At 45.2% G+C, this 19,794-nt stretch overlaps 1 protein-coding gene across 1 annotated transcript in view; it reads right to left on the minus strand.

The window, feature by feature from the left end:
* The window catches only part of LOC141100710 (uncharacterized), a 503,724-nt gene that overhangs the window by 323,316 nt on the left and 160,614 nt on the right, over positions 1 to 19,794 (minus strand). The window contains exon 16 of the mRNA XM_073589357.1: positions 19,283 to 19,504. Coding sequence (XP_073445458.1) covers positions 19,283 to 19,504 — 222 coding nt within the window. The remainder of the gene's footprint in view (positions 1 to 19,282; positions 19,505 to 19,794) is intronic.

Genomic DNA, 19,794 nt, shown 5'->3' on the forward strand with positions numbered 1-19,794 from the left:
CTTCATACACAGTCAGACACAGACAATTTTTAAAATGAACTTTCGTTCGTGGGAAAACCCCTTTAATGTGACCGGCTTGCTCTGCCTGTAGACATGTCATGCAATAGGATGGTACCAGCAGCAGCTTCCATATTGAAACACCCATCACTTGGGTGTCCCAATATGGCGGTCAGTGAACTTCCTCCGTTTGGAATTCTGGGATAGGCCGGGGTCACACTGGCGAGGAATACGGCCGAGTGAGAGGCGCTAAAAGCACGCATTAGACACGGACCAATGATTCTCTATGGGGTCCCTCGCACCAGCCGTATATTTCTCATCCGTATTCTACGCTCCGTGCCAATCGCAGCATGCTGCGATTGTCAGCGTACTACGACCGTAGTACGCCAATGAAAGTCTATGGGTGCGCAAAAAATACGGATTACACACGGACCACACATGTGACTTGCGAGAAATATGCACCCGGTGTCTTTTACCAAAGCCGGCAATTCAGTGCGCTATACAGTAAACTCACACTGACAGGTTTAATAAAGAAACGAAAGAATAGATATAGACACATAGAATACATATAGAATATATATATATATGCATTCTATGTGTCTATATCTATTCTTTGGTTTCTGTTTAGAAACCCTGTCATGGGGCTCCATTATATGTCCATTTTGCAAGCCTGTGAGAAAATCTTGCCATACGGATGCCATACGGATTACATACGGATGCTGACATGCGCAAAATACGCGACCACACCTTGATTACGGATGACATACGGAGCACTGTTTAGGGGTCTGTCATCCGTATTACGCATGTAAAATACTGACCGTATTTTGCGTCGGTTAGTGTGACCTCGGCCATACGGTGACATCTGGACAGAACAGGAAATGAAAAAATTGCAAGGCAATTATATAAATAGATATAATGTATATAATATTTATTATGTAAACTAGGGGGTAGGTCAGTGAGGGATCAGTGACCTGTCAGCAACCTTCATTATGAATACCTAATCAGAGCACCACATAAAGACCCACCACAGGCCGCCCCGAAGCGCGAGCATATCTTTAACTCAAAACTAAAAATAAAGATTAGACAACAACCACAAGATGGATTTCATCAGCCAAGGTATCATTTTAATCAGTATAAAGGTGCTGACCTGACACTGTCTGTAGGTTACTGTGCACAACCCTGCTGACTATATCCCATTTAGATAATGTACCATTTATGATGACTTTGTTTCCTGTTATTTCCTCACCCATCTCCATATAGTTTTCCCCTGTCCCTTTTTCTGTAGTTTCAGTATAAGACTGTTATGTGGTACTGTATAACATGATTTTGCAAAATTCAGATAAATCACATCAGCCGCATTACCTACATCCAGATTTGCACTTACCTCCTCAGAGAAACCCAACATATTGTTTAGACACAACTTATCTTTCATGAATTCATGCTGCTTGTCATTTATTATAACATTCTCTGCAATAAATTTCTGCAGGTAACCTCTTATAATGCCCTTGTATAATTGACGTCAAGATAGCCGACATGACCTTCTCATTTTTTTTTTAAATTTAAAGTGGTTGTCCACTACTTAGACATCCCTTTTTAAATTATTTAATCCACCTTGTAAAATAAAAACAACATATACTCACTTTCCACATCGGCGTCTTTCCTTCCATGTTAGTGCCTGGTCTCCCAGGGCTCGCATGACATGGGCTACGGAACTCTCACTTACTCTATTTTTTGGACTATTAGACGCATTTTTTCCTCCAAAAATGCAGAGGAAAATGGGGGGTGCATCTAGTAGTCTGGATGTACTGGCTGTGATGGCGAGGTGGGGATGTGGGGGAGCGGTTTCGGCAGAGCAGCAGGTCACAGAAGCAGGAGCCGGCTGCTGCGGCTAACTCCTATGCACGCTGCTAAAGAGAAATGAATATTCACTGCATTCCACGCCCATGGGCTTGGAGGGCATTGAATATTCATTTCTCTTTAATGGCATCCTGGTATGATGGCCCCCCATCCCAGTCCTGGTACGCATGGCCCCATCCTTTCCTTATCCTGGTATGATTGGTCCCCACCTACATCCTGGTATGCATGGTCCCATCAGAAAACATTAAAAAACAAACCATTACACTTACTATCTCGTTGCTCCCTCACAGTGTCCTGCTCTGATGCCAGCAGCTGCTTAATGCTTGCAAGCAGTGCATGGCAGGGACGTCATGAGCTGCTTGCAATCCAAAGGGCAGCTGTCTGAATACTCAATGCTCTGCATGCCATGATTGTGTGCGTGCAAAGCACTGAGTATTCATTGCTCTCTAGCCAACACAGTGTCAGTCGGAGCTTTCCTGCTGCTGTCGGCGGTCACGTGTGCCGACACTTAAGAGAAATGAATATTCACTCCATTGCATAAATATTCATTTCTCTTAAGTATCAGCACACGTGACCGCTGGCAGCTGCAGGAAGTCTCCGGCTGACACTGTGCTTGAAAGAGAGCAATGAATACTCAGTGCTTTGAGCACCCACAGTCCCGGCTGCAGAGAACTGAGTATTCCTGCGGCTGCCCTTCAGCTTGCAAGCAGCACATGACGTCCCTGCCATGCACTGCTTGCAAGCATAAAGCAGTTGCTGGCATCGGAAACGGATGCTGCAAGGGAGCGCCAGGAAGGTAAGTGTAATTTTTTTTAATGTTTTCTGATGGGGCCATGCATACCAGGATGTGGGTGGGGGCCAATCATACCAGGATAAGGATGGGATCATACATACCAGGACCTGGATGGCGCCAATCATACCAGGATAATGGTGGGACCATGCATACCAGGACCGGGATGGGGCCAATCATACCAGGTTAAGGATGGGGCCCTGCATACCAGGATAGTGATGTGGCCATGCATACTAGGACAAGATGGGGCCCTGCATACCAGGATAAGGATGAGGGGGACCATTCCTACCATCACAGGGATGAGGGGGACCATTCCTACCAGGATAGGGATAAGGGGGCATGCATACCAGGCTACGGTTGAGGAGGCATGCACACCAGGATTGGGATGAGGGCCATGCACACTGGGATAGGGATAAAGGGGCCATGCAAACCAGGATAGGAATGAGGGAGCCATGCTTACCAGGATAGGGATGAGAGGGCCATGCCTACCAGGGTAAGGATGAGGGGGCCATGCATACCAGGGTAGGGATAAGGGGGCCATGCATATCAAGATAGGGATGAGGGGGCCATGTGTATCAGGATGGGGATAAGGGGACCATATATACTAGGATAGGGGATATTAAGGGGATATTAAGTACAGAATTGACCACATTTTTTGCTTCAAATTTTTTCCCTAATTTCCTCTTCTAAAATCTAGGTGAGTCTTATGGTCCAGTGCGTCTTATAGTACAAAAAATACAGTACTTTGAATGAATGTTGGTCAAACAGAAGAAGTGATAGAACAGCATCACAAGAGCAGCCACTGATTTAATGCAGAATTCACATGGTAAAATGTCAGTCGAGCCCTGGGAGCCGGAATGCCCACATGTGTGGGTGGTGAGCATTTGTAATTTTTATTTCACAAATTAGATTGCCTCATTTTTTAAGGGGTCATCCAGGTAATGGATAACCCCTTTAAAAGTGCTCTATTTTAAGAAAAAATCCAATACATTCTGTAGTATACATAATATATTTCTACCTTTTAGCATTTTAATTCTTATACTCTTGTTCAGCCAGCGTTCAGACTTACAAAATGCTAAATGTGAAACTGAAAGAGGAAACTCTGAACTTAAGGTCATAAAAGGTCAAGAATGGTAAATTGTTAAATGCTTTTCTCAGTTTTGGCTTGATATTTATTATTGCTCTGTCCAGTTTTTGTTTATCTAAAATGCTAAATGTGTTTGAAGTGACACGCTCACCAGGGCCGTGGGGTACTTGGAACCGGTTCAGACAGTTCTTTGAGGAAGTCACGGGGCCATGACCCAACTCGATGGCCCTGGCTGTACCGTAAAATGGGGAATATGTATATGGGATTTAACATGACGCCACCTGTGGTGTTTGGCAACAGATGGGCAACGCTGCTAAAGGAGACCGCTGGGGCTGATGGTGACACAGCTGGGATTTTTTTTCTCCCCACTGGTGGAGAGTAGCCCAAAGGCCCCAAGGCTGCTAAAAGAGACCGCTGGGGCTGATGGTGACACAGCTGGGATTTTTTTTCTACCCACAGGTGGAGAGTGGCCCCAAGGCTACTGGTTCTGTTTTTGTCATGCTTCGTGTACCTTGTGATGCAGGACTCAGGGTGCAAGAGATCACTAGAGGACACAAGGACTGTAGTTTTCTTTTCCTTTACTTGATGGTTGATAGTACAGACCGGGGCACTGGTAACAGATCGTGATGGAGAGCTGGGCAGCCTGGAAGCAATTTTGGATACACCTGGCCAGGTAGGTATGGAGGCCTTCCTTCTGCGCTGTCCTCCATTTTCCTTGCTACCTAACATCTCACCCTCCTGCTGCTAACTGTCTCTCCCTGTTTAAAAAGCAAACCATTGTCCGCATGGCAGGCAGCTCGAGCCTATCGCAGGTGCTGCTCCTTTGTGTCGACTCCAGGCTCTGGTATCCTTCTGTGCCACTGGGTATTAAATCAGGCCAGGAGACCCGCAGTCCTCTGCCCTCTGGATTTAGCTACTGGGACTTTAGTATCCATGCAACCACGGACTCCGGTATCCAGTTCCTAGTGCTCAGTTTTGGGGCGAGTTTAATCACAGCCCCACTCCCCAGGCTCTGCTCGACTTCTCTCCTACTGACACCTGGTAAGGGGAATCCTCCTTGCTTTAAGGCATGACATTACTCCCTGTGAGGGAGGCAATGCCACTGTGGCAACCGGACTCCTGGGGTGCCACATTCACCCTAGTGAAATTCAGTACTCCCGGACTGAGGACACAAATAATAAACAAATTAACAAGTGAACAATCATGGCTAGTTACAAAATGTCAAAAATAAAAATTACAAAAACCAAAGCTCAAAAATACTCCTGGTGACGATTAGTCCATGCGTCATTGTTCATTGCTCATTCCTGAGCCAGGTTGGTAACTATATAGTATTGTCCTGGTCACAATGAGTCCAGTGACCCAATAATCTATTAAATCAAGTAAAATAGGATAGCTCAAGAGTTCTTATAGAGTCTCTGTAGGCTCATATGCTTAACGGTTACATACTTACATTAGATATTTACATATCTTATTTACACGATTTACTTACATGCAAAACCATACTGGGATTTGACCTAGGGTATTACGGGTAGCCTTTCGTAGCAGTGGTACTGGTGTAGTGCGCTCCCTATTGGCTGCGCTATGGGTGACTCTACATAGCACGGGTATACCTGATGTTCTATGACCACTGATGCTTACCATGGACATGACAGATTTGCCGCTGGCAGGGGGTGGATTCTCTTGCTCCGCTGCTGGTGTGGCATCTGCTTCTTGAGCCCCCTGGTCTTCAGGCTGGTCTTGAGTTGCATCTCTTTCTGGCATTACTAGCTGAGGAAAGGTTGACTCAGACACGACTATGGCCTGGTTCACCCTTGTCCAATTTGAAGGGAACTCGCCGAGTACTGTGCTGATCTTTTCCTCCACCTTTTCCACTTGCTGAGGAATGCCTTGGTCTTCAATCCTTTCCTTTAGTTGGTCAGGGCAAGGTTTTAGATGATCCCTCGACACTGCCGCTGAGGTTTCTCCTCCATCTTTACTGATGAGGCACACGTTGGGGTTATCAAAGTCTGAAGATAAAATGGTGTACGGCTCAGCCTCCCACTGGTCGTCTAGTTTGTGAACTCGAATCTTCCTTTTGAGTACCTGTTCACCAGGTGACAAGGGAACTGCAGGGGTGTGTTGGTTATAATTTCTTTCCTGCCTCTGTCTTGCCTGGGACAAACTTTTCTCTACACATTCTTGCACCTTGTGATATTGTTGCTGCCACTCTGTATCCCAGTCTGCATCGGTGATGTCGTCTCAGGTGTTAAAACTCCCATGTCCAAGTCAATGGGTAACTTGCCAGGTCTAGCCCTTATCAGGTAGGCGGGTGTACAGTTGGTGGAGTTCACCATTACGTGGTTATATGTCTGCCAAATCCGGTAACTTCTCTGGCCACAGGCTACGCTCTTCCAGGGGCAATCTTCAACATGTCTATTACTACCTGGTTCATTTTCTCGCATAACCCGTTGGTCTGGAGATGACATGGCATGGTCCTTCTTTTCTTGCAGCCGTAAAGGTTACAGAACTCCTGGAACACTTCTGCTTCAAAGGCTGGGCCTTGGTCGGTAAGCACTCGTTCAGGGTAAACGTGCAAGCAACAGAAGTGTTGTTGAAATGCTTTGGCTGCCATTTTCACCATCTGATCCTTCACTGGCACTACTACCAGAAACCGGGAGTAGTGGTCTACTATGGTGAGGGCGTAGACATAGCCTGACTGGCTTGGGGCCAACTTCACTGGTCTAAGGCTACCAGCTCAAGCGGTTGTTTGGTGACTATGGGCTGTAGGGAAGCCCTCTGGCTATCATGGTCTTTCCGTTTCAGGTTGCATGGACCACATTCTCGACACCATTTCTTGATTGTTTTCATCATGCCAATCCAGTAGAATCTCTCACATAGCAGGACTTACAACTTCTTCCACACAAAGTGTCCTGCTCCATTGTGGTATGCTTCTAAGACCATTGGCGCATCCCACTTCAGGACTACCACCTGCCAGATCAGTTCGTGGGTTTGAGAGTTGACGCTTCTCCGACATGCCTTCCCCTCATAGATGAACAGCTTGCCCTTCTCCTTCTACAACTGTTGGGTGTCTTGTGTAGCATCTGGACCAGGGTGCGAATCAGCTTGGGTCAGCAATTCCTTTAACAGGCGAACTGCCAGATCACTGTCCTGCGTTTCTGCCCATCCATGATGGAGCAATGGTTAATCATTGTCTCTTGCTTGGCATAGCACTTGTCCTTCAAGCAGTGGGAGCACTGGGCCGCACTGGGGCTGTGGAAGGCTGGTAACTCGATTTCTTTGAGTTCCTCTGGGTCTTCTCCCCCATCCGGCAAGTTGGGCATCCTGGACAGCGCATCAGCATTAGCGTTTTTATGCCCCGCCCGGTATTTGATGGTAAACTCGTAGTTGGACAGCCGAGCCATCCATCGCTGCTCCAACACATCTAGTTTTGCTGTTTCAAGGTGGGTCAGTGGATTATTATCCGTATTAATGGTAAACTTCGCTGAAGCCAGGCATTGCTTGAAGCGCAGAAGAAACTCCAGTTTAAAAGAATTATAGTTGTTGGGGTTCCTTTCCATGTGACGATGCTTCCTACTGGCGTAGGCAATCACTCTCTTTCTGCCTTGCTGTACCTGGGACATCACTGGCATCCGTATAGAGTATAAAGGGTTGGCCATAGTGGGGGTAGGCCAGGACTTCATCTCCTGTAAGAGCCATCTTCAACCGAGTGAAGAATTCTTCTCTTTTACTCCACTCGAATGGAGGACTTGGGTTCTTGGCCTTCTTGGACTGGCCTATTAAGAGGTCCTGCATGGGTGCTGCTATCTTTGTGAAGCCCTTTATGAATCTCCTGTAGTAACCTACCAGCATGAGGAACTGCCGCACTTCCTTGATAGTGGAGGGTCTTGGCCAGTCCTTGATCACATTGACTTTTTCAGAATCTGGTGCCACACTTTCGACGCTTACCACGTGACCTAGGTACTGCACCTTGGGTTTCAACAGGTGGCACTTGGACGGCTTTACTTTCAGGCCGAAACCAGATAAGGCCTCAAGCATCTCAGCCAGGTGCTCCAGGTGGTCTTTGTATGTCTTTGAGTAGACGATGACATCATCCAAGTACAACAAAATGGTTTCAAAGTTTTTATATCCTAGGCAGCATTCCGTTAACTGCTGGAATGTTCCCGGTGCATTGCAGAGCCCAAATGGCATGCAGTCGAACTCGCAGAGGCCCATTGGTCTCTTAAGCGCTCTTTTCTCCTTCTATGCTTCTGCCACGGGAACCTGCCAATACCCACTGGTGAGATCTAAAGTGGAGAAATAGTTAGTGGATCTCAGTGCACCTAATGATTCCTCAATTCTGGGTAACGGGTAGGCGTCCTAATGTGTAATGCGATTAATCTGCCTGTAGTCAACACACATCTTCATTGTACCATCTTTCTTTCTAACGATGAACCCAAGAGCTGCCCAGGGGCTACAAGTATCTCTGATTACCCCAGCCTCCTTCATCTCCCGTAACATACCCTTGGCACATTGATAATGAGCTGGGGGTACATGCCGGTATCTTTCTTTAATGGGCGGATGATCTCCGGTGGGGATATAGTGTTGGACCCCTTTTTACCTGCCCAAAGTCTAGAGGGTGTTTGCTTAAGACCTGCTCATATTCTTGAACCACCCAGTAAACCCCATGCTTTTGATGTGAAGGGGTGGAGTCAGTACCTATGTGTAGCTTCTGACACCATTCCTCCAGCTGCCCCTCAGAGCCATTGTCCTCCGCCTTATTGGATAGAAGCAAGGGTTCCATGGCTTTTATTGCATTACTGACAGTGAACAGCTTAGCAAGGGTGGCATACCAGGGTAAATGGACCTCTTTATCCCCACAATTCAGGATGCGTATCGGTACCATCCCCTTGTGGACATCGACTACCCCTCTGGCTGTCAAGATGGTGGGTCTACTACCAGAGTACAGGGCCTGGTGCATGGACTGCACGGTTTTGGTTAGTGCAGCCACACTTTTGGTCAGCTCCTGGACCTGGAGATGTAGGCCTGCAGAGGAGTCATTATCTAGGGTCTGTGCATCGGCCTTCATGGGTGCTGGGGAAAAGGATGCTGCCTCCTGGTGGTATGTGATAGCTGGGTGCTGGAGGGGTGCAGTGCCACTTGGGGTTAGTTCTTGCAGCAACCGGTAGGCCCAGTCTTTAAATTGTGCTAAGTCCAGGTCAGGGTTTTGCAGGGCCATAATGCGCAGCTGTGTCCAGTGAGCGGTAGACAGGAGCCCCTCAGAAAACTGCTCGGTTAGCAATCTGTCCTCATCTCGCACACTGTCAGGGTCTACCTGTTTAATGGCCTGCAGCGCCACTTGCAGGTTTCGTAAACTGTCCTGCTCCCTTTGTTTGCACCCGTAGAATTTCATATTAATCTCCGCTGCTGGCGGGTGTCAAAAGTATCCTTCAGCCAGGCCAGGATTTGCCTAACAGTTCTTTTGTCGGTGTCCAGCCAGGACATCACCTCCCTCTGAGCCGCACCGGTTAGTTGGCCAATAAAGATGTTGACATTTTGGCTCTCTGACGGGGGGTACACTTCAAATAAACTATGCAGTCTCTCCTTAAAGTCGCTCAGGCTGTGCGACTCCCCTGAGTACTGAGGTAGCCAGGCAGCACCTGGGATATATGGCATGGATAAAGGCATTACGGTGGCTGCAGCCGTGCCAGCTGCTGGATCCTTTCCTAGATTGGGTATCTCCTTCCAGCCTAGTGAACCTCAGCCAGGCTCTGGGTATCGTTACCATAGTAAGCGTAAGCGGCTGCTCCGCAGGCGGGATGGATTGAGCTCCCAGGGGTTTCCAAGTCGGGGCCTCCTGCTTCCTGCATGCCATGTGGTGCAGTAATCACGGCTAGAGATGAGAGACTTTGCCTCCGGGAGGGTCGAGTCGGGTTTCGGACCACCTGACTTTTCCAAAAGTCGAGTTGAACTAAATCAGCCGACTATCGGCAAAAGTCAGAGTTCCGGCCGAAACCAGACCCCAATGCAAGTCAATGGGGAATAAAAGTCGTCAGTGAGTGGAGGACAGTAAACACACCTTACAGTGCCCATTTCAATGGCAACGACATCAATTCTTATTACTTAAGCTTGTCAACCTTAATTTACTTTATAATAATAGTAATCCATTGAAAACTGGGGGTTATTTGGCTAAAGTTGTGGGGGGGCACAGCCCAGTTAGGGAGGTGGATAAACTGTCATATGTTGAGGTGTAGGCTGGACATTCAGCAGCTGCAAATGGAGGAATTAGAGAAGTCGGAGGAAGAGGAGGACAAAGTGAGCCATTTTGCTGGCAACCTATGTGTCATCAAGGGAAGGTGGTACAAAATCCTTTGAAACCCAGGCATGGTTCATTTTAATGAAGGTGAAATCACCTACATTTTGGGTCTACAAGTCCCATCTGGCGATGCCTGCTACCATGACAGTGATTGACACATTAGCCAATGATGGGACAGTAGTAGTCCCATCATCCGGCTAATGTGTTAAATGTTTCAAAAAAAAAAAAATAATATACTACATACATACTACATACATACTACATGCATGCTACATACATACTACATGCTACATACATACTACATGCATGCTACATACATACTACATGCTACATACATACTACATATATACTACATGCATGCTACATACATACTACATGCTACATACATACCACATATATACTACATGCTACATACATACTACATACATACTACATGCATGCTACATACATGCTACATGCTACATACATACTACATACATACATACTACATACATGCTACATACATACTACATACATACCACATATATACTACATGCATGCTACATACATGCTACATGCTACATACATACTTCATACATACTACATACATACTACATGCATGCTACATACATACTACATGCATGCTACATACATACTACATGCTACATACATACTACATACATACTATATATATATATACTACATGCATGCTACATACATACTACATGCTACATACATACTACATACATACTACATGCATGCTACATGCATACTACATGCTACATATATACTACATACATGCTACATACATACTACATACATACTACATGCATGCTACATACATACTACATGCTACATACATACCACATATATACTACATGCATGCTACATACATGCTACATGCTACATACATACTACATGCATGCTACATACATACTACATGCATGCTACATACATACTACATGCTACATACATACTACATACATACTACATATATACTACATACATACTACATGCATGCTACATACATACTACATACATACTACATGCATGCTACATACATACTACATGCTACATATATACTACATACATACTACATACATACTACATATATACTACATGCATGCTACATACATACTACATGCTACATACATACTACATACATACTACATGCATGCTACATACATACTACATCCATGCTACATACATACTACATGCTACATACATACTACATACATACTACATACAATACATTCATACAATACATACATAGACATACAGTACATATAACACAGAGTAACATACTTACCAATACTTGTCACATTGTTCCCCGAAGCCATTGTCGTCTACGGAATAAATATTAACATAACAAACCACAAAAATACTCACCCATGATCCGAAGCAGTCCACGAGTGTGTCCCACGACGATCTTGGGTAGAGAACTGCAGCATCAGCTGATGCTGCTGCTCTCTACGGGCTGCAGGAATCCAATGACGGAAGGTAGGTATCCTTCCGCACTGTATTCCTCCGCCACTTAAAAAAAAAAGTCCCTAGTCTCACTTTATGCCATTGCTGTGTGGGAAATTCCCACGCAGCAATGGCATAAAGTGAGACTAGGGACTTTTTTTTTTTTAAAGTGGTGGAGGAATACAGTGCGGAAGGATACCTACCTTCCGTCATTGTATTCCTGGAGCTGGTAGAGAACGGTAGCATCAGCTGATGCTGCTGTTCTCCACGCAAGATGGACGTGGGACCCTCGTGGACTTCTGCGGATCGGGGTAAGTATATTGGTGTTTTTTTATTTTGATATTTATCCCTCAGGTGACAATGGCTTCGGGGATCAAAGTGACAAGTGACGGTGAGTATGTACTCTGTTATATGTACTGTATGTCTATATGTATGTATTGTATGTAGTATATATGTATGTTGCATGCATGTAGTATATATGCAGTATATATGTAGTATGCATGTTGCATGCATGTGGTATGTATGTTGTATGTATGTAGTATGTATGTTGCATGTATGTAGCATGTATGTAGTATGTATGTTGCATGTATGTAGCATGTAGTGTGTATGTATGTAGCATGTATGTAGTATGTATGTTGCATGTATGTAGCATGTAGTGTGTATGTTGCATGTATGTAGCATGTAGTATATATGTAGTATGTATGTTACATGTAGTATATATAGTATATATTTAGTATGCATGTTGCATGCATGTAGTATATATGTTGTATGTATGTTGCATGCATGTAGTATATATGTATTATGTATGTAGTATGTATGTAGCATGTATGTAGTATGTAGCATGTATGTAGTATGTAGCATGCATGTAGTATGTAGCATGTATGTAGTATGTATGTTACATGTAGTATATATGTAGTATGTATGTTGCATGCATGTAGTATATATGTAGTATGTATGTTGCATGCATGTAGTATATATGTAGTATGAATGTAGCATGTATGTAGTATGTAGCATGTATGTAGCATGCATGTAGTATGTAGCATGTATGTAGTATGCATGTTGCATGTAGTATGTATGTTACATGTAGTATATATGTAGTATGCATGTTGTATGTATGTAGCATGTATGTAGCATGTAATTTTTTTTTTTTTTTTACATTCAACGCATTAGCCGGATGATGGGACTACTACTGTCCCATCATTGGCTAATGTGTCAATCACTGTCATAGTAGCAGGCATCGCCCGATGGGACTTGTAGTCCCATCGGACGATGCCTGACAGACCCCTGAAGCCTGCACAGACCACCGGCAGGCCGGCACAGCCCACCGGCAGGCCGGCACAGCCCCCCGGAGCCTGCACAGACCACCGGCAGGCCGGCACAGCCCCCCGGCAGGCCGGCACAGACCACCGGAGCCTGCACAGACCACCGGCAGGCCGTCACAGCCCCCCGGCAGGCCGGCACAGACCACCGGAGCCTGCACAGACCCCCTGGCAGGCCGGCACAGCCCCCCGAAAGGCCCGTACAGACCCCAGAGAGGCTGTACAAGGCAAAAATAGGGTTTTTCTTATTCCGATACCGGAAGTCCCATAGACTTGAATGGGACTTCCGGTATCGGAATCGGCGATACCGATACTTTTTTTTTAAGATCGGCCGATCCATTCCGATCCGATATTTTGAAGTATCGGACGGTATCGCTCAACTCTACTGACTACCTTGCCTGGCTCAAGATGTAGACTGCCCAGCCATGACTCAGTTTCTCGCTGCAAGTAGTCGGCCAGTACCTCCGCGGTGTGTCTGTTGTCACCCAAAGACATCATCTTTAAAACAGCCTGCTGATGCTTACCACTAACTGTTCGACAGTGGGACACCTCGTGTGCAACACTGGCAGCTGCGGATGGAGTGCTCGTGCGACTGTGCTCCGTCGATGAGCTTTCGCTTCTGGAGGAGGAGGAGGTGGAGGGTCGAACCCCTGCAGCCAACTGTTGCCTATACCGTGGGCTAGGCAGCACTGTCCCACCACCGCTGTTCCCTGTGGACCCTGCATCCACCACATTCACCCAGTGCGCAGTGATGGACACGTAATGGCCCTGGCCATGCTTACTGGCACATGCATCTGTTGTGAGGTGCACCTTTCCACTCACTGATTGCTTGAGTGCATGGACAATGCGGTCTTTCACATGCAGGTGGAGGGCAAGGACGGCTTTTCTAGAAAAGTGCCGACTGGGTAGGTCATAGCGTGGGACAGCGTAGGCCATGAGCTCTCGGAACGCTGCGCTTTCAACTAAACGGCAGGGCATCATCTCTAATGAGATCAGTTTGGCAATGTAGGCTTTCAAAGCCAGTGTATGCGGATGAGAGGATGAGTACTTTCTTGTCCTTCTCAGAGTCTCTGCTAGGGTGAGCTGGACTTGAGAGCTGCATATGGTGGAACTAGCGGTGGACATGGCAGACTGATAGGGGGTTGATCATGGTGATGGTGGTGATGGTCTAGATGCAGTCTTTCGTTGGAAAACATTGTGATTCCCTGACAGTTTTGGCTTTGCGACGACATCTCAACATTTCTTGCTGGTGGTGTGCTAATCGGTGGGCTTACAATGGGGGACGCGATGTAGCGTTGCTGGCTACCTTCAGTCGGAGCAGGTGCACGTGTGCACGCTTGCAAGTGCATGGTGTTTACATGTCTAAGCATGCAACTGGTATTCAAATTTCTCAGATTTTTCCCTCAGCTAAAGGTCCTTCCGCACTTCTTACAGATAACCTTTGTCTCATCAATAGGATTTTGGTCAAAAAAGTGCCACACTGCACTCTTCCTACTATGCGAAAAATTTTCACGGCTTGCACGCTGTGCTAATTTGACCGTCTGACCAAGCTTTCCTGCTACTCTTTGTTTTTTTAACACGTTTTTGGACTGCTACGGGCCTGCCAGATAACAGCAGCTGCAATGTCGATGCCTGCTGCGGATCCTCCTCCTCTTCTGAGCTACTGCCACCAGCACCCTCTTCCCCCAATGGATGCCAATCGGGTCAACAACTGGGTCATCCATCACCTCCTCTTCAATTTCATCTGCACCTTCCTCTGTGTCACCGTGTAAGGTGGTATAGTATGCGGGAAGGGGCACCTGAGATTCATCAGGGTCAGAATCTGGCTCAGTAGACTGCGAGGGCAATGCAGTGCTCTGGGTGAATGTACCAGCAGAATCATATAGCACTGGCTGTGCAACAGTGCACTCCATGTCATATTCATCTTGGACTGGGGAATTCAGGATTTCACTTGATAACTTAGGCATTGTATGTGAAAAGAGCTCCAGGGAGTAATCTGAAGTGTGGCCTGCAGCATCCTTCACTTTTGGTGGGGGTGAAGGACACAAGGAAAGGTGTTGTTCCTGACCAGGAGCCTGCACTGACAAGTCAGTGCTTGCAGTTTTTGAAACTTCAGAAGAGGAGGCGATAGAGCAGGAGGCTGTTTCAGCAATGTAAGCCAAAACCTGTTCCTGATGATTCGGCTTTAAAAGCGTTTTACCTACTCCCAGAAAAGGGAGCCTTCCAGGCCTTCTTGAGCCAGACGATGATGAAGGCTCAACACCTCCTGCCTTAGGTGCTATTGTGCTATTGGCACTCCCAGCAGATACACCACCACCACCATCAGTACCAGCTGCCCCCCCGCCCACGTCTGTGGCCTCTTCCACCATACTTCCTCATGAAGTCGATTGGCGAAACCCAACTTTGGCATAAGTCAGAGACTTATGATTCTGGCCGACCTGTTTCCACTCAACTCTAATCACGGCTATTATACAGTTCAATACAGTTTATGGCACACAGTACCCTGTAATACTGGGGTACGAAATCCTGTTCGTGATGCCAAAATGACACACTCACCAGGGCCGTGGGGTACTCAGAACTGGGTTGGACAGTTCTTTGGGGAAGTCACGGGGTCGTGATCCGACTCCGTGGCCCTGGCTGTGCTGTAAAATGGGGAATATGTATATGGGATTTAACGTGACGCCACCTTTGATGTTTGGCAACAGATGGCCGATGCTGCTAAAGGAGACCGCTGGGGCTGATGGTGACGCAACTGGGATGGTTCTGCTCCCTACAGGTGGAGAGGGGCCCCAGGGCTACCGGTTCTGTTTCTGGCAGGCTTCATGTACCTTGTGGTGCAGGACTCAGGGCACAAGAAATCACTGGAGAACACAAGGACTGTAGTTTTCTTTTCCTTTACTTGATGGTTGATAATACAGACCGGGGCACTGGTAACAGATCGTGATGGAGAGCCGGACAGCCTGGAAGTCATTTTGGATACACCTGGCCAGGTAGGTATGGAGGCCTTGCTCCTCAACTGTCTTCCTTTTTTCCTTGCTGCCTAACAGCTCACCCTCCTGCTGCTGTCCCTGCCTGTTTTAAAAACAAACCATTGCAGGCATGGCAGGCAGCTCGAGCCTATCACAGGTGCCACTCATTTGTGTCGGCTCCAGGCTCTGGTATGCTGCTGTACCGCCGGGTATTAAATCGGGCCAGGAGACCTGCAGTCTTCTGCCCTCTGGATTTAGCTGCCAGGACTTCAGTACCCACGCAACCATGGATTCCGGTATCCGGTTCCTAGCGTTCAGCTTTGGGGTGAGTTTAATCACAGCTCTGCTCCGCAGGCTCTGCTCGACTTCTCTCCTACTGACACCTGGTAAGGGGACCCCTCCTTGCTTCCAGGCATGTCATTACTCCCTGTGAGGGAGGCAATGCCACTGTGGCAACTGGACTCCTGGGGTGCCACAGAAGGATATGAAGGATATACTGATCGGCCATCACTTACATGCACCAGCACATTTGGTTATGGCAAATATCCAGATCAGGTTACAATTAAATATTTCCTAAACTGTCTGTTGATACAATATAATAATTGAGGATACCATCAAAATACATGATAGTTTAATAAGGACAGGCTTATACTGAATGAAAACCACAGAACAGAGGAAAAAATCCTCCAATATTTGAGAAAAAAACAAAAACAGGCAATGGTGTGCCACACGGCCAATCCCTGATTGTAAGCTGGCTGTTTCATTAGGTATTATTGCACCTGTGCAGTTGCCATTTTACTTGGGTCCGCTGCACCATGATAGTGCATTTGTATTGAGGCCTGTCTATACAGGTAAGCATCTCTGCCTGTTTTTGTTTTTTTATGCTGAATGAATCATGCAAATCAAGCAACCAAATATTAACCGCTTCACCCCAAAGCCTGTTTTCACCTTCCGTATACGGCCATTTTTTTCATTTCGAACCAGTGTCATTTTATGAGCTAATAACTCTGAAGCGATTCAACAGATTCCAGTGATTCGGAGATTTTCTTGTAACATATTGTACTTCATGATAGTGGTAAAATTTGTTTGATGTGACTTGAGTTTATTTGTGAAAATATTGGAAATCAGGATTTTTTGCAATTTTGAAAGTTTAATTTTTATGCCCCTAAATCAAGGAGTTATTGCACATAATATAGTTAATAAATAGTATTTACCACATGTCTACTTTACATCGGCATATTTTTTTAATCATAATTTTTTTTGTTACGAAGTTAAGTTAAAAGTTGATAACCAATATCATATTTTTCCAACAAGATTTAAAAAATGATTTTTTTGGAACCACATCACATTTGAAGTGACTTTAAAGGGCATGTATGCAGAAAATACCCTAAAGTGAAAGCATTTTAAAAACTAAATCACTCAAAGTGCTTAAAAGCACATTAAAAAAATGTATTAATGCTTTAGGCGCTTCACATTTATTACGTGTAAGGAAGAAAATTAACATTTTAATTTTTCCCACAAAAATGTTTATTCAGCCCCAAATTTTGCATGTGTAGAAGGGTAACAGGAGAAAACAGACCATGCAATAGATTGACATAAAAGATTATTATAAGCATGCAATAACAAATACAGACATATACAAAATACTAAATAACAGTGGACATACTTTTGGCACAACTTTGAAAATCGTCAAATACAGCTCTGGCAAAAATTAAGAAACCTTCACATCAAAACCCTGTCTGGGCAGCCCATTCTCCAGACCTGAATCCCATTGAAAACCTCTGGAATCTAATCAAGAGGATGATGGATAGTCACAAGCCTTCAAACAAAGAAGAACTGCTTAAATTTTTGTGCCAGAAGCATTGTGAAAGACTGGTGGCAAGGTCTGCTGGGAATATGCTTGACATTGACGTACATTACGCTCGGTATTCGAATCGAGCATCTGAGCATTTCAAAGTGCCCGATTCGAGTACCGAACACCCAAGCAGTTTACTGCTTGTTCTTACTAACAGTTATGTTTGGGTCATTATACTGTTTATAGGTGTATCTGGGGGACATTATGCTGTTTGTAGGTCTATGTGGGGCTAATTATACTGATTTTTCTGGTTGTAGGGTTATGTAGGGGTCAATTGTTCTGCATGGAGAGCTATATGGGGACCAATTGTACTGTTTGAATGGCTATATGGGGGGTAATTATACTGTTTTTAGGGCTATGTGGGGTTAACTATACTGATTATACTCTTTGGAGGGCTGTGTTAGCACTCCTATACTGTTTGGAGGGCTATGTGGGGCCATTATGCTGTTTGGAGGGCTATGTGGTGGCTGTTATACTTTTTTGAAGAGTTAAAGAGCTACTGTGCTACACATACATCCCAGGTATCCTGGGCACTGCTTCCTTCACCTTGGCCCGCTGCTTGTAGGTTGCTAGGCTAGACTCAGTGACGTAATCTCCTTAATCCCATTTAAGGCCCCTTAGGAGAGACATCTGTGTCATAAGGTTGAGACTGCTCCTGAGATTCCAGATAGTTCAAGTTTTTGATTTCACGTGTCATATAGGAAGCTGCAGCAATGCTCAGAGTTCAGGGGCTTAAAGGATCTACCTTGCCAGGTGAGCCTTACATAGTAGGGGCCATTACACTGTATGAGAGCCATTATATAGTGTGGAGGGTTGTGTGGGATCTATCATATTCTGTTAAGGTTTTTGTGGGAGCCATCATACTGTATGAAGGGTTTTGGGGGGCATTGTACTGTATGGAAGGCCATTATACTGTATGCAGTGTCATCATACTGTATGGGAGCCGTCATATTGTATGGAGGGTTGTGGGGTGCCTCATACTATGTGGATCTATCATATTCTGTTAAGGTTTTTGTGGGAGCCATCATACTGTATGAAGGGTTTTGGGGGCCATTGTACTGTATGGAAGGCCATTATACTGTATGCAGTGTCATCATACTGTATGGGAGCCGTCATATTGTATGGAGTGTTGTGGGGTGCCTCATACTATGTTAGAGTACTGTATCAGGGCTATCCTAATGCGTGTGGGGCACATTGAAGGCCATCGTACTGTGTGTGGGAGATTGTGTAGGCTTTCATATTGTTTTGGGGTCACTGTGAGGTATTATACTGTGCATATCGAGGGTACTGTGGATGAATTCCCTGAGAGGGTATCATAATATGGTGAGGGGGCACTTTTGTTGGTATCATAGAAGTTTTTTCAACTTGAAAAAGCAGGTGCCATGGGAACACTAAGAAGTTTCAATAGGAGCAAATTTACTTTGTAAGGGCTGCAAAGTTGTGAGATATGTTCTTATATGACCCGCCAATATTATTTTGTTGTTGTTGATATGGGGTGAAGCCCAATTAATACATCTGCTATGAGGGTCCCATGATTTCTACGTCCATCTCTTATTCAGTCGTGGACATTTCATATCTTCAAAAAGCTGAGGTTTTCATTAAATGAAAAAGTTCTTATCTACACACTTATATAAGATAATATTAATGTACTTTGTAATAGCAGAACTGACCTGTATTTTTTTGTTCAAAGCCATAATGTTGTAGACGACTTGCTGGTGTATAAGAAGGATCAAATATGGCTTGAGAATATGAGCAAGGACATGGGCTTGTGTAATACATCCAGTATGGATATGACTTAATATCATTATAATACCAACTCAGACATTTCTGTTTGTAGTTCACTGTTTGGGCTGAGCTGTCTTCCAAACGATAAGCCCAATATCCTTTTTTTTCTGCCATTAGAAAATAAAGGGAGTGAAAATATATGTTTAGATACAGAAATAAATGAAAACACCAATACATCTGCTGTAGCCTTAATTCCTTCAACCCTGAGACTATTTTCGCTTTCATGACCAGGCCAAATTTTACAATTGTGACTAGTGTCACTTTAACGAATCCCAGCGATTCTGAGACTGTTTTATATGATAGTGGTAAAATTTTCTAGATATGTCTTGCATTTATTTGTGAAAATGTCGGAAATTTGGCAACTTTTAATTCTTAAGTACTTAAAAAGAGAGGTACG

This window comes from Dendrobates tinctorius, unplaced genomic scaffold, assembly GCF_039654945.1.
Source record: "Dendrobates tinctorius isolate UK_male_01 unplaced genomic scaffold, ASM3965494v1 ptg000107l, whole genome shotgun sequence".
NCBI lineage: Eukaryota > Metazoa > Chordata > Amphibia > Anura > Dendrobatidae > Dendrobates > Dendrobates tinctorius.